At 40.9% G+C, this 15,742-nt stretch overlaps 1 protein-coding gene across 4 annotated transcripts in view; it reads left to right on the top strand.

The window, feature by feature from the left end:
- Positions 1 to 15,222, top strand: part of LOC136871784 (zinc finger protein interacting with ribonucleoprotein K) — an 87,131-nt gene extending 71,909 nt beyond the window's left edge. For 2 of the 4 annotated variants that reach the window (XR_010859823.2, XR_010859822.2), the window contains 2 exons: positions 10,752 to 10,936; positions 12,800 to 15,222. Coding sequence is in view for 2 of the 4 variants with exons in the window: in XM_067145367.2 (XP_067001468.1) it covers positions 12,800 to 13,493 (694 nt within the window). In the remaining 2 variants the exon portion in view is untranslated. The remainder of the gene's footprint in view (positions 1 to 10,751; positions 10,937 to 12,799) is intronic. The other 2 variants (XM_067145367.2, XM_067145368.2) reach the window with 1 other exon arrangement.
- Positions 15,223 to 15,742: the final 520 nt, after the last annotated feature.

The following is a 15,742-nucleotide window of genomic DNA, read 5'->3' as shown; positions in this document are numbered from 1 at the left end:
GGCTGTAAGTGGCGCCATTGTGTGCGAAACACCATAGGTCTGCGTTACCTGTACGAAGTACAGTACTTGTGAGTAGTACCATCTTTTGTGGAACACCGTGAGTCTTCGCTACTTCTGATTAATACCCCAACATGACACATACCATGGTTCTATTTTACTCGCGACATGTACCATTCTGTGGGGCCTTAGACGTGGATTTTGCACCCCCTTTAGACACCAAGCATCATTGTGCTTTGTAAGTGGTTCCTTGGTCGCTAACAATGTTATTTTCGATCTGCATTGAGTCCGCTCCACTGGTTTTTGTTTGTTTGTTTTGTTTTGTGTTTTGTTGGGTTCCTGTCCATCCATTCATTCATTCTTCATGACATTTTATTTTTATTTTGGTCAGTGGATGCCTTTGAATTTTTTGTTCTTTCATTTCGTACCATTAGGGGACGATGACCTTCGATGTTAGGCCCCTTAAAACAACAAGCATCATCATCATCATCAGCTGTTAGCCTGTTCATTACTGTGTGTTCATAAATGCCATTGTAGCGTACCTAATTAATTAATTAATTAATTAATTAATTAATATAGTGAAAGCAGATTTATATTCAGCCGGTGTCGTCGGATTATTGTTATTATTATTCATATAAAAGTATCGTGGTGTTGGTCAGTGAAAACTGGACCGATTGGGGAGGGGAAAGAGATGGCAACACAGTCCTGCCAGAGTAAAATGTCACGAACCGCCACTGCTTGAAATACCACAGGACTGAGCCAGGATCGAACCTGTCAAGTTGGACTCAGAAGGCCAGCTCTCTACAGTCTGAGCTATTCAGTCCAGCATATTATATAAGTTAAATAAAGTTAAAGTTAAATAAATTTAATTAGAGTACTTACCATTATCAACGCCCACTTCCTCTGCAACCTTCGACCATAGTTTGCGTTGTATATCTCGAGAATGATAGCGTTTATCTTTCATATTCCATAGTGGTGTTCTTTCACAAACCGCACTTATCAACTTTTCACTATCTACATCCATGACAAATGTAGTAACGATAAAAATAATGTTGCATATGACGACGGCAGACAACCGGATGCTTGCAAGAAACGTGGAGTACAGGCGACTACTCATGACTACAAGCGGCAAATCCCATTCGAGTGGGATCCATCGCTTGTCGCCTGTTATTGCCTATAATTGCGTGAGTCGGCCGCTCGAGATCGCTTGCAGTGGACGCGGTTCCATTACAATCTTCGTTTTGGGATCAGTCGCGCTATTACGCACGTAGTCGCCTGATCTCGTAATAGCGCGTAGTCGCTTCCATTGGACGAGCAGCCTAAGGAATAAAATTTGCTGCACCAAGTTCTTCCTATAAAGTGACTTAAAGGAGTGAATAACCCCTAAATCCATAGGTTGTAGCTTGCTTGTGCAGTTAGCAGGCAGAAATTCTAACTGCACATTCCTCAAAATAACATCCACGGGATGTGCAGGACAATGGTCGATGAAAAGAAGGATCTTTCTATTTTGCGCACCCATTTTTAAATCCAGAGCAATGAACCGCTGTCGGAAAAGATCTGAGGTCATCCAAGCTTTATGGTTGGCATCGTAGGCGGTATGAATGATCACACTTTCTTGAAGCAATGAGGTTTTTTAGATTTCCCTATCACATAGTGGTGGAGCTTCTCAGAGCCATCAGCATTGGCTCCCAACATCACTGTGAGCCTCATCTTGCTATGTTTCCCACCATGGCATTTGTCTCCTTTGAATGCCAAAGTTTTGCTGGGCAACCCACTGAAAAACAGTCCAGTGGTGAACAAAAATGCCACAATTCAACCAATTTATCCAAAAAGTTTCCAAATACAGTTTCAATATCATTTTCTCCCATTTGAAATTCAGTTAATTTGTTTCAGATTTTCAATAAATATGTTAATATAATCATCACCGTGACTTTTTACCCACATCAGAACAGGTTCGTCAATGTAAATTATGTCAGGCTGGGCCATACAATGTCCATAACCAGATGTTGAAACACCTTAGTGAGGATAGTCTATTATATCACCTTCGTGTGTTCAACCGAATCTGGATAGAGGGTGAGTTTCCATCTCATTGGCGAGAGGGCATAATAATTCCTGGCCTCAATCCTAACAAAGATCCTATGTATGCAGGAAGTTACTGACCAATTTGTCTTACAAACTGCCTGTATAAGCTATTTGAGAGGATGGTAAATCGCCGACTTGTGTGGTGTCTGGAGAAACACCACGAACCTGCTACGAAGGCGTAGCAGGGGGAGAGGTGATACTCCCACGTGGTGCGTTCCAGGTGGCGGGCAGGGGGAGAGGTGATACTCCCACGTGGCGCGTCCCAGGTGGCGGATAGGGGGGTCCTAACCGGCTTGCTGGCGGACTTGAGGGAAATAAAATACCTCTCGCGGACCAAACACACTACCCCCTGCGGGTGGGGGACGCACATGTAGAATACACCCGCGGTATCCCCTGCCTGTCATAAGAGGCGACTAAAAGGGGCGACCAAGGGCTGACTGAATTAGAACCATGAAACTAATTTTTAATCTACCATTACGCGGAGAACACCATAGGTTGCCTGTACTTGCGAGTAGTACCACTAAATTCGGTACGAAATAGGTTTGTGATTAGTAGCAGTAAAAGCCTGGCCTGGTGGATTCCAGTACCCGTGCGTCGTACCCATGTGAGCAACACCGCGGGTCTGGGCGTAGCCTGTGAGTTGTACCACTATATGAGCAGCACCGTGGGTCTGCGTTGCCTGTGATTAGTACCCACTATGTGAGGAACACCACGGGAATACCGGCGCCCGTGTTTAGTACACCTAGGTGGGGAACCTTCTCGGTTTGCGTTGGGTATGAGTTGCGCCATTGTGTGAGACACACCATAGGTCTGCGTTACTTGTACGTCTTGCAATACTTGTGAGTAGTACCATCTTTTGTGGAACACCGTGAGTCTTCGCTACTTCTGATTAGTACCCCAACATGACACATACCATGGTTCTATTTTACTCGCGACATGGACCATTCTGTGGGGCCTTAGACGTGGATTTTGCACCCCTTTAGACACCAAGCATCATTGTGCTTTATAAGTGGTTCCTTGGTCGGTAATAATGTTATTTTCGATCTGTTTTGAGTCTCATCCACTGTCTTTTGTTTGTTTGTTTTTTGTTTTTTGTTGGGTTCCTGTCCATCGATTCATTCTTCATGACATATTTTATTTTTATTTTGGTCAGTGGATGCCTTTGAAATTTTTGTTCTTTCATTTTGTACCATTAGGGGCCGATGACCTTCGATGTTAGGCCCCTTAAAACGACAAGCATCATCATCATCATCATCCAGGTGGCGGATAGGGGGATCCTAACCGGCTTGCCGGCGGACTTGAGGGAAATAAAATACCTCTCGCGGACCAAACACACTACCCCCTGCGGGTGGGGGACGCACATGCGGAATACACTCGCGGTATCCCCTGCCTGTCGTAAGAGGCGACTAACAGGGGCGACCAAGGGATGATTGAATTAGGACCATGAAACTACTTTTGATTCGTACCATCATGCGGGGAACAACATGGGTTGCCTGTACTTGCGAGTAGTACCATTCTGTTAGGTACTGAATAGTTTTGTGATTCGTAGCACTCAAGCGGGTTTCAGTGTGGTTTTCCAGTACCCGTGAGTCGTACCCCTGTGAGCAACACCACAGGTCTGGGCGTTGCCTGTGAGTTGTACAACTATATGAGCGACACCGTGGGTCTGCGTTGCCAATGATTAGTACCCACTATGTGAGGAACACCACGGGAATGCCGGCGCCCGTGGTTAGTACACCTAGGTGAGGAACCTCATCGGTTTGCGTTGGCTATTAGTGGCGCCATTGCGTGAGAAACAACATAGGTCTGCGTTACCTTTACGACGTACAATACTTGTGAGTAGTACCTTAATGTTTGGAACACCGTGAGTTTACGCTACCTTTGATTAGTACCGCAGCTTGAGAAATATCATGGTTCTACTTTACTCGCGACATGTACCATACTGAGAGGCCTTAGACCTCGTTTTTGGACCCCTTTAGACATCAAGCATAATCGATTCAGGATTGTGCTTTATAAGTGGTCGCTTGGTCAGTAATACTATTATTTATGACCGTTTTTGAGTCAGATCCACTGTTTTTTGTTTGTTTTTGCGTTTTTGGGTTCATGTCCATCCATTCATTTTTCATGACATTTTTATTTATTTTGGTCAGTGGATTTTTTGAACTTTTTGTTGTCATTTCATTTCGTACCATTAGGGGCCGATGATCTCGATGTTAGGCCCCTTTAAACAACAAGCATTATCATCATCACTTCTAACTTATGAATAAGATATCCTGAGTCTACCCTGCTTTCGCTCCCGTAAAGCAAAGCCAGTGGTTATAAAAAAATATCTTGCAGTTTTAGAAGTGGTCTATCACACGAGAGAGAATTAGAAAGCTGATGATGATTCAGTAATTGGCTGTTCAACATCTTGCCTTGTAGAAAATCTGGCACCTGAGGAGAAGAAAAACTTTTATTTGCACTCCATGAACTATTCTATTGCAGTTTGTGATTATATTATTCATAAATTTAATTTGAATAGTGATGATTTTGTTAATGCTCAAGTAGCTCAGATAAATTATTTGCAGACTTCTTCCTTCAATGCCATAAAGTATTTTGTTTCAAAGTTTCCTGTTATATTGCCAGTGAAAGATGGTGAAGATGACCAAGAAGCAATGGATGCATTACAGTGCCAGTTTTGTGCTCTCCAAGTGGAGGATTTACCATTGTCTGTTGTGCAAGAAGAAAGAATAGATTGTTATTGGTCTCCTATAGGGGATAAACGAGGTGCAGATGGGTGTTTCAAATATGATAGAATCGCAGAAGTAATGCTCTCTATATTGACAATTCCACACAGCAATGCCAGTGTGAAAGATTGTTCAGCCAGGTAAAAAAGACGAGGACGCAATTCCGATTGTCTCTGAATGACGAAAATCTCAGTAAACTATTGGTGGTCAAATCAAGTCTAAGTGGAAACTGTTAAGAGCAGCAGTATGACAGTGCCAGTTCAATGCTAAACAAGTAAACACAGCAGTCTCTATCACCTACATGTGTATATTCTTCACCGTTTGGTAAGTTGTAGTCAGTTCTTGACTTATCTGTCTAAATGTTACTATTCGTATGTATGTGTCATATATGAGAATGATTATTAGGTACGTTTTCTTGCAATCGTTTTTGTTTTCTTAGTTTAAGATTTTAAATGTAATGGTTAATTCGCATTGTAACTGTAGATACGTATGCCTTTTATCTTGTCCTCTTTTTACCGAGACCGTGGCGCAATACACTTGATGACATCCAAGAATTAAAAAATCTTCCTATTTCTATTTCTAAAAGTTGGCAGGTATGTACGTTTCTGTGTAGCACATATTTTATCTAGGTTCAGTGTTCTCCCCAGAAATTTTTGTCAGCTGGGTGGCTTGAAAGAGTAGCCGGGTGGGGGAATACTACTTCAAAAATAAGTGATAAAATTTCAGTCTGTTCCCCGTAGACTTTAACGGTAATATCAGAGAGGTAAGCATTAACTGCAAAATTGAACTATTTCACTGTTATCACAAATAAGACAAAATAAGAAATATCTTTTTCTACCATTACAAAATTGAAATTTACTTTTAGCATGATGTTGAACCTTCTTTTCTTCTTTGAGGCCCAGTTGTCTGCAGCTCTTACATAATTGAATTCAGTTGAGTCTGGTCCCTCTAGTGAAATCAGCATCAAATTGTTGAGTGCGGTCTGCTTCATACGATTCCTCAGACAGGTTTTGACTCTCCTCAAAGCCGAAAATCCGCTTTCACATTCAGCTGTGCTCACAGGTTGCTAGTGTTGCTAAATTTGGAAAAGATTCCTTAAGGTCGCATGTTGTTGCAAACTTCATCATTATTTGTTTAGGTCTTAACCCGATGTAGGACTCTCCTTGGAATATTTTTGATGCAACAGACCATTCCAGTTCAGCGCTAATGTAATTTATGACTGGAGGGCTTCCCACTAGAAATCAAGAAGCAGAGTAACTCGGGAGCTTCATTCTGATCTTGACTTTTTGCATTAAACACACTTGAAAAGCAGGAAGTGATGGGCATATCCGGAAATCTTTATTCTGGATGTTGGATAACAGTATCTATGTACTTGTCATAAATTGTTGTTTTGAAGGGCACAACTTTTACATCTGAGTAAGTGATGTGGAAGTCTGACCATTCACCTGCAAGATGGTGACTGAGACTTTGAAAACGATTTCCTGGAGTGTCTTTCAATTGTAAGACGCTGAGTTTTGAGCTTTCTAAGATTGGCTCAATTTCTGTCAAGTCAATATTTTGCGTTTGCCAAGCTCTTGACAATGTGCACAAAAGAGGTAAGATATCTGAAAGCATCATCATTGCAGCTAAGAAATTGTATGTCTTTATGCACTTTCTTAGGCCTTCAGATGTGATATCATTCCTTTCAGTGGTCTCTCTTTCAAGTGCAGCAACAACACTAACCATATATCTTCTTAGAGACTGTACAGCAAAGTCATAAGACAACCATCTAGTATTATTGGCCATTTTTAGTTCCACGAACCTGCTACGCAGGCGTAACAGGGGGAGAGGTGATACTCCCACATGGCGCGTCCCAGGTGGTGGATAGGGGGGTCCTAACCGGCTTGCCGGCGGACTTGAGGGAAATAAAATACCTCTCGCGGACCAAACCCACACCCCCTGTGGGTGGGGGAGGTACACGAATAATACACCCATGGAATCCCCTGCCTGTCGTTGAGAGGCAACTAAAAGGGGCGACCAAGGGATGATTGGATTAGAACCATGAAACTACTTGTGATTAGTACCACCACGCGGGGAACACTATGGGTCATTATTACTTGCGCGTAGTACCACTATGTTAGGTACCAAATAGGTTTGTGATTAGTAGCAATCATGAGCACTGTGCGGTCAGGCTTTTACGGTACCTGTGATTAGTAGCACTATATGAGGGACACCAGGGTTCTGGCCTATGATTAATACCCACTATGTAAGGAACACCACGGGATAGTACGAGTCCCTGTGGTTAGTACACGTATGTGATGAAAACCATAGGTTTGCGTTGCCTGTAAATGACGCCGTTATGTGTGAAACACCCTAGGTCTCTATTACCTGTGCGAATTTCTTTACCTGTGAGTAGTACCATGTGTGGAATACCGCGAGTCTAAGATACTGTTGATTAGTACCGCACCAAGTCAAATACCATGGTTCTACTTTCCAAGCGATAAGTACCATTATGAGAGTGCGATGACCTATATTTTGGACCCCTTTAGCTTGCAAGCATCATCGATTTAGTATTGAGCTATAGAAGCAGCCCCTTGGTCAGTATTACTATTGTTTTCCGTCAGTTTCTGAGACTGAGGCATTGCGGGTCGTCTCCACTGATTGTTTTTAACTTCATATCCATCCGTTCATTTTTTTGTCTTCACGTTTTGAATTCTGGTCAGTGGAGGATTTTGTGTGTATTTTTATTTTGTCATTGCATTTCGTCTCATTTCGTACCATTAGGGACCGATGACCTCGATGTTAGGCCCCTTAAAACAACAAGCATCATCATCATCATCACCATTTTTAGTTTAATTTGAGGGCTGTCCATGATATTCTGGATTTCAGTTAAACCAGCCATCCTGACTGAGGAATTTTGATAAAAGAAAAAGAGTTGCCTAAAAATATCATTAAGGGACACTGGGACTGAAATTTCTAATTCCTGTAAGTATGAAGTTAGCATCTTAATATTTTATGTGCTCAAAGTATGTGATAGTATAAATATCTGTACCAAATTTGATCATTATAGCTTTACTAGTTTCATAGATATTAATTATTTTCCAATATTTATATGCAAATTATTGAAATGTTCTAATTATCAAGTGTAAAAAAAAGAGCCAGATTCCACAATTTTTTAATAATTATCTACTGCCTTATTATTATACAAATGAAACTGTGCATCGTTTTTGATATTGAATCTTTCACTATCAAGATATAATTTTTTCCCACATCGACCTTTATTTTTTGTAAAATTATTGAAATTTTAATGTTTGAATTTTTTTTACAGGCAAACCTGAGCTGCAATCCTAAAAGTAATGCACACGTTTGTGGACAAAGTACTAAGGAACAAGTATGAGAATTTACAAGATAATAGCATCAGATCTGTAATGTGTAGTAGATTTTATACATCTGAAAATGTAAAACTGTGAAAATTGCATTTTTCTAAACATGCACATTTTTTAATATTTCCACTTCAACTTACTTGTTAAAACTGTCCTGCAGCATGAGTCACACCCTCCTTCTTCCGTTTTGCAGCCTCCTTGTTCACCTTTGTGTCCTTCATCTTCCGTCGAGTTGCTTTTTTCTTCTCAGAGGACTTCCTGCGAGCATCAAGCCTAAGGACTGCCTGTTCTGTCACATGAGCTACTTACGTTCTTTTGATATCCAGCTTCAGGTCTATTGTTGCACTGCATCCCATATTGAACTCTGCCACAACATTACATACACAAATTTCGCCGGGCTGAGTGGCTCAGACGGTTAAGGCGCTGGCCTTCTTACCCCAACTTGGCAGGTTCGATCCTAGCTCAGTCCGGTGGTATTTGAAGGTGCTCAAATACGTCAGCCTCGTGTCGGTAGATTTGCTGGCACGTAAAAGAACTCCTGCGGGACTAAATTCTGGCACCTCGGCATCTCCGAAAACCGTAAAAGAGTATTTAGTGGGACGTAAAACAAATAACATTATTATTATTACACAAATTTCAAGTCTCTTTTTGGATACTTGTGGTTTTTCATTTTGAATAGGCTACTTTCAAGTTCACCAGATGAGCCGGCCGCAAAATGTATTTTGGAAATCTCATCTGGTTCTTTCTTAAAGAAACTTAGAAGAGTAGATGTTTGACTAGATTTCCTGCTCATTTTGAGAACACAAAATTTGACGTCAAAAACACGAAGAAATGAAACGGGCAGTTCATTTAGGTAATTCCCGCCAGAAATAGAAAATAATACCAATATTCGTGATGAATTAGGAAGTAAAGCACAAATGGAAAACACTGACATTGTGTCTGTCTGTTAGGTCATCAGCCCAGAGGCTGGTTGGATCCTCTAATAGCACCACTAAAGGTTATGCGGTTATAAGGAAACCCCAAAAACCAATGACAGCACCACAATGAGGTGTACTAGGCAAGATGAGGAGTGAGGTAGTTTGCCATCGCTTTCCTCACTGGGTCAGAAAGTACTATTGCAGCACGACTGACCCTATGAGCAGCACCTTTCGTAACACTCAGACGCACCAGTCGTGCTCTGCATGTCATTACTCAGTACTACTCATTCCCCAGCAGCTTCCATATTGTCACAGCCATGGATGTTGACTGGGACTTCGGTGGAAGCTACACTTTACTCTTGCCTGTGCCAAGAGATGGATGTAAAAGTACTGTATCCATCAAGAAATGACAGCAGGCAGACACTGACATTAACAATAGTTAAATGTAATTAAATCGGAACCATAAATCCACTGAAGTCCATTGTTAGCAGTAGTAAATGTTAAAGAAACTAAAAGATTACCAAACAAACAGATTTGCTTCGAAAACAACTAAGTTGGTGACACTGAACACTAATACATACTCTACCGATTTGTGTGTTTCATATTCGATTGTAATTCGATATTTTCTGTCAAAATGGCCGCCGTAGCAAATGTGTAATACCAAATACTGTATTAAAGTATTTGGTAATACCAAATATTTGGTAAAACATTGTGATGAACTAGCGATGGAATCGAGAAAGTCGGTCTCAAGTTGAGTTCTATGCCTGGAAGTGGACACTGCCTCGGAATCGAGTCCATGGGAATACACGTCGGTATCTCTGACAGTTCGTAAAATTACTTGTAACAACGAAACTTGCGGGAATGAAATCCTGATATAACGAAGGAAGTGTGTTTAAAATAACACTTAATCCAAGACAATGATATGGTTCAATATATGCGAAGTACATACATTTCAAATCAAGAATAAAACAATGAACAAAACCCCAAACTCGGTTAAATTTTAACTTACGATAATCTCATTAAACATTAGTGTGGTATTCACCTTACCATTTCATGAAATTAAGTATTGAAGGACTGAATGTCAGCAGTAATTTCTCTCTAGGTGCTAGTGATATTGTTGCCCGGCTGAGTGGCTCAGATGGTTGAAGAGCTGGCTTTCTGACCCCAACTTGGCAGGTTTAATCCTGACTCTGTCCGGTAGTATTTGAAGGTGCTCAAATGTGTCAGCTTCGGTAAATTTACTGGCACGTAAAAGAACTGCCGGACACAATTCCGGCACCTGGGAGTCTCCGAAAACCGTCCAAAGTAGTTACTGGCACGTAAAGGCAACACTAGTATTATCAGTATAACACTGTTAATGAATTCACCCTGGTGATTGGAAGGATGCTGGTACCAAGCATCACAATGGGATGCATGACTTTAATAATGCTGCTGCAACAGACAGTCCTCTCCAACAGATTCATGAATGTATTTCTATATTGAGAGAATGTAGTTAGAATTTTATGTTTTAGAACACTACTAATATATCGCAATCACTATCTCGTTCTTATAATGGTCTTTAATGATCCTGGCCAATATTATACGGTGTATTTCTTCCATTTGTACTGCATATTATTTGTTATAATTGTTATTAATTCAAGTATTAACAGAGAATTTTGAACTTCTAGGGTTCTGCCGTTCGTTTGTAATCGCGTATCATTGGGCTTGGCCACTCCGTTGCTGTGGAGTGCCGTGCAAGTTTGTGACGTCATAAGTAATCGAGCCAAGTGCTCGCATGCAATTCTACACTGATCCAAGAGCCGCTGAGGCGGCGGACAACGCTACGTGATAGTCAACACACTTAAAACCCAGTGTAATTATGCTGACAACAATTAATTTTTATCATTTAAATAAACAGTTTCACAGTATTTATATTTTAAATTGAAACAACCAATGACTCAAATATGTGTTCATATTATGTAACTAGCACACATCAAGGTTATGTTAGCCGGGCGGTCTGTAGAAAAGGTCCTAGGGAGGACACTGAGGTTAGACTACGGCAGTGCAGCATACGGCTCAGCAAGACCAAGCATTCTTGTGAGATTGAACAGTATCCATCACAGCGGGGTTAGGTTGGCGACGGGAGCTTTTCGAACAAGCCCCATAGCTAGCCTGCTCGCTGAATCTGGTGTGCCACCTGTACACCTGAAGCGCCAGCAGCTCCTTCTGTTGTATGCTGCAAATTTGCGACAGATGCCATTTCACCCAAGCTGTCCTTGCGTATTCAACAATGGACACCATCAGCTGTACGCTGCTTGTCCTTGAGCAACGCGGCCGGTTGGAATACGCTTGGACAGCAGTCACAGATTGTTTCACGTACCTTTGGTTCCTTGCCTTGTCAGACAACCAAGTGGGATACCTCCATGGGTAGTACGATGTCCTGAAATAATCCTGGATCTGCACACTGGCCCGAAGGAAAACACGGACCCTTCGATTTATTGGAGGCACTTTATGTTCGTTGTTGGCCGGTATCCAGGTTCAGTCGTTGTTTACACGAATGGCTCGAGAATAGACACTAAAGTGGACTGTGCATTCGTTGTTGACACTAATAGGTTTCATTTTGCTCTCCCAGAACCCTGTAGTGTATACACAGCAGAGCTCTATGCTATCCGTGAAGCTCTGCGGTATGCACTGTCCGATGAGCGCCTACACTTTCTTGTGTGTACTGACTCCTTGAGCTTGCTACAGTCTGTTGATACCTATTTCCCTCGGCACCCTCTGGTGAAGCGTATCCAGGACCTGCTGGGCAGGTGTTCGGATGCCAGCACCAGAATCATGTTTCTGTGGCTCCCAAGCCACATGGTTGTAGAGGGAAACGAGTTAGTAGATAAGGCTGCCAAGGAGGCAGTAACACTGCCTCCGTTGCCTTACAAGGTTCCAGCAAGTGATATTCGCTCTCAGCTGAGACATCTTGTTATGTTCCACTGGGAGTGGAGTGGCAGGCCACTCCTCTTCCAAATAAGCTGAGAGTGATAAAAGGTACAACGAAGGTATGGAGGACCTCCCTGCGGGCTTCAGATCAGCCACGGTATACTAATGCACTCCCATTTATTGAAAGGTGAACCCCGTCCGGTGTGTACTTGCGGCAGTCATCTTACCATGGTACACATCCTGGACCTGGTTGGTCTGCGCCGTAGTCTTAAACTCCTGCATACCATCTCCGTCATCCTGGGTGATGACGAGCAGTCTGCAGTCCTCGTCATGCGTTTTTTGAGGGATAGTGGTCTTTGTTATCGTGTGTAATGATGTCCTTTGTCCTAATGTGTTTGTGTTGACTGCACTTTTATCCCATTGACTTTATTTTAGTTCGTGTTGAGTATTTTACTGTGTTATTTTAACTTTTAACTTGAATTATATATATATATTCCAGGCAATGCCTTATTCCTTTGTCACCTGTGTTTTCAATTGGTTTATTAGAAATAAGGCATTGCATATTAGATCCACTGATTGTTTTAATCTCATAACTAGTTTTCATCACAATTTTTTTTAAACACCGGTCAGTGGATACTTTTAAAATTTTAATTATCATATCCTATCATGTCCTATCATGTCCATCTCTTTTCATTATGGGCCGATGACCTTCGGTGTTAGGCCCCTGTAAACAAGCATCACCATCATCATCATCAATCTGTTTGTAATGCCTAAGTAGGAATGAAGTATGTTTGTTTGTTTTCAGGAAGCCTGTACGATACTGTTGCTATGTATGCGATATTGGAGTGATTTCCAAAACCTACCTCAAGCAGCACATGAGGATTCATACAAGAGAGCGTCCATTTGCTTGCATACATTGCCAGAAAACTTTTTGCCGCAAGTCTGTTCTTAGAGGTCACCTTCTGCTTCATCAAGTTCACACAGCATTTAAGTGTACAGAATGTGATGAAAGTTACAGCAAGGAGCGGGAGTATGTTTGCCATATGAAAACACACCATATTTTCTGGCCCTTCTCATGCGAGCAGTGTGGGCAGAGTTTTAAAAGCTCGGCTCTCTTGAGCAAACACAAGGATACTCATTTGCAGGATAATAAACGCAAGCGTACCCGTGTGGTGAATAACAAACGGAAGCGTACTCGTGTGGAGGATAACAAACGCAAGCGCACTCCCGTAGAGGATTATAAACGCAAATGTACCCATGTGGAAGATAACAAACGCCAGCAGACTCATGTAGAGGAAATTACATATGCATGTTCTTTTTGTGTGAAGGAGTTTGCAGACAGGGACTCGTTGGATAAACACATGGAAATGCATGTTGAGGTAACGCCGTACAGGTGTGAACTCTGCAAAAAGCAGTTCAAGCTCAGGATACAGTTGAGGATGCATCGGTGCCAGAGGCAAGAGGAAAACAAGATGGGCCTGCGGTCTTCATTAAAATAACCTTGGATTGTGTTTCTAAATTCAGGATATGGAACTTGTTTACAGAAGGTACCAACTCCATCTGAACTAATTTTACAGAGCTTGGAAAAAGAAAAACTGGCGGCATGCAATTGAGGTGACCGTGGCCATTATTCTCTTTCTCCCAGGTACTTGTTTACCCTTTGTATTGGAATTATTCCAAGAGTATATTTGGATTTGGTACCTTTTTGAAACAAATGATGATTTGATACATTTTGAGATAAATCTTCTGCTTAAATAGGTTACATGTACAAAGCTTGTGTGAATGTAGCTATTTCTTTGTTTATTTTTTTTACTTCAAGGAAAGGTCCCTTTTATGTCAAAACAAGTTATTTTGTATGCACACTGAACACAGTCTTCATAAACAACTTAACTATTTTCATCTGTAGAAGGTGATTTTAACATGACAACGCTGCTTTACTTTTCCTTTATGTTTCCTATTGCTTTGCCCATCTTATCTTATGTTGACAGACTGTAAACAGCATGAAGTCCTACTAAACTGGCTTTGCCTGGATTGTCAGTCTTATACCCTCATTCTGGTTAGTACTGAATATTGTCAGTTCAGCATTCAAAGTTTTATTCTAGAACGTGAACTTTCCCATCACTCGCAAATACTGTAGGCTATCATACTTTTCAGGAATCTTTTCCATATAAGTATATGGGACAGAAGTATAATACCTGTGTAGTTTTCACACTTTCAATGGCTTCATTTCTTAAATAATGGAATAATTACTCCCTTGGACCAAATTCAGGCACTACACAGAACATTTTGTACTTCCATTGGATGCCAGATAGTCTGGCTGCTTTGATCATATCAGCTGTTACATAATCCATCCCAGCTGATCAACCACTCTTCATCTGGCACTGCGTAGTGGTCCTTCTACCTCATTCGAGGTAATCGGTACGTCATCTTCAGTTTTTCCTGACCATTCATGAGATTCTGAATTTGCAGATCCATTTAATAAATAACTTGTCAAAATATACTTTCATGACATTCTTGATGTCTCTCCATCAACAGTCTGTATAGTTATAATATCTTCTTTGTCATATCTCCTACTTTTTGCAATGCCATACAACATCGTCTTCCTCCAGTTTCTGTGTAAATTCATTGCAGCATGTTTCCTTTTCCTTGCAAACAATTCTTTGTACCTCTGATTTTCTGTCTCTGTTCAAGTTTCTTCATTGTGTCGTCAGTTTCTGAGTCACTTCTGAGTTTTGCTGTATCCCTGTCTTTTGACAGCATTTCCCTTCTGTATTGCCTCCTTTACTCAGTTGTTCCACCACAAAGTTCTCTTTACATTTACTCTAGTGTGTGTTTTACTACATAGCACCACAGCACTGCTTACTAAAGTGTTGTTCCATTCTTCATTACCATTTTTTGGTTCTGAAACTTGTAGTTTATTTTTTATCTCCTCTTGAAACTGTTGCTTGTTATCCCTTTCTTTCAGTTTTTGGGCTTTTATCTTATGTTTCCTTTTCATAGTTGTCATCTGTATTACTTTAAATCCAGTGGGATCAGTCACAAGAAGTTTATGATCACTATCAAGACATTCACTTCGAAAGTGTCTTGCATGTTAGTTCTACTACCTACGTCAGTAATAACATACTGTATTTACTCGCATGTTAAACCCCTTTGTATGTGTAAACATTCTATACTGTTCTTTAACAAACTTATGAATGTTTTCTGAGTTTTGTCGGCAGACCTCGTCATCTGCTTTATGAGGGATAGTGGTCTGTTTTATCGTGTCTAATGATGTCCTTTGTCCTCGTGTATTTGTCAATTGCCCTTTTATCCCATTGACTTTCTTTTAGTTTGTGTTGCATATTTTAATGTGTTATTTTAACGTCTAATGTAAATTATGTATATATATCTGCACTACCAGGCAATGCCTTATTCCTTTTTCCCCCTGTATTTTCTCTTATTTTATTAGAAAATAAGGCATTGCGAATTAGATCCACTGCTGTTTTAATCTCATACTCATTTTCTCATCACCTTTCTTTAACTCTTGTCAGTGGATACATTTTAAAATTTTAAATATTATGTATCATGTCGTCCATCTCATTCCATTGGGGGCCGATGACCTTCGATGTTAGGCCCCTTAAAATAACAACCATCATCATCATCATTATCATCATCATTTCTGAGTCTTACTGGCTATTTTCATTGGTAGGCAGTATTTCTAAATTTAAAAAGACAATAAATGGTGAACACACAACTTTTAGGCCTACAT

The sequence above is a fragment of the Anabrus simplex genome, chromosome 4 (genome assembly GCF_040414725.1).
Source record: "Anabrus simplex isolate iqAnaSimp1 chromosome 4, ASM4041472v1, whole genome shotgun sequence".
Taxonomy (NCBI): Eukaryota; Metazoa; Arthropoda; class Insecta; order Orthoptera; family Tettigoniidae; genus Anabrus; species Anabrus simplex.
Note: the sequence above shows the minus strand (reverse complement) of the source record. Positions and strands in the feature narration are given on the sequence as shown.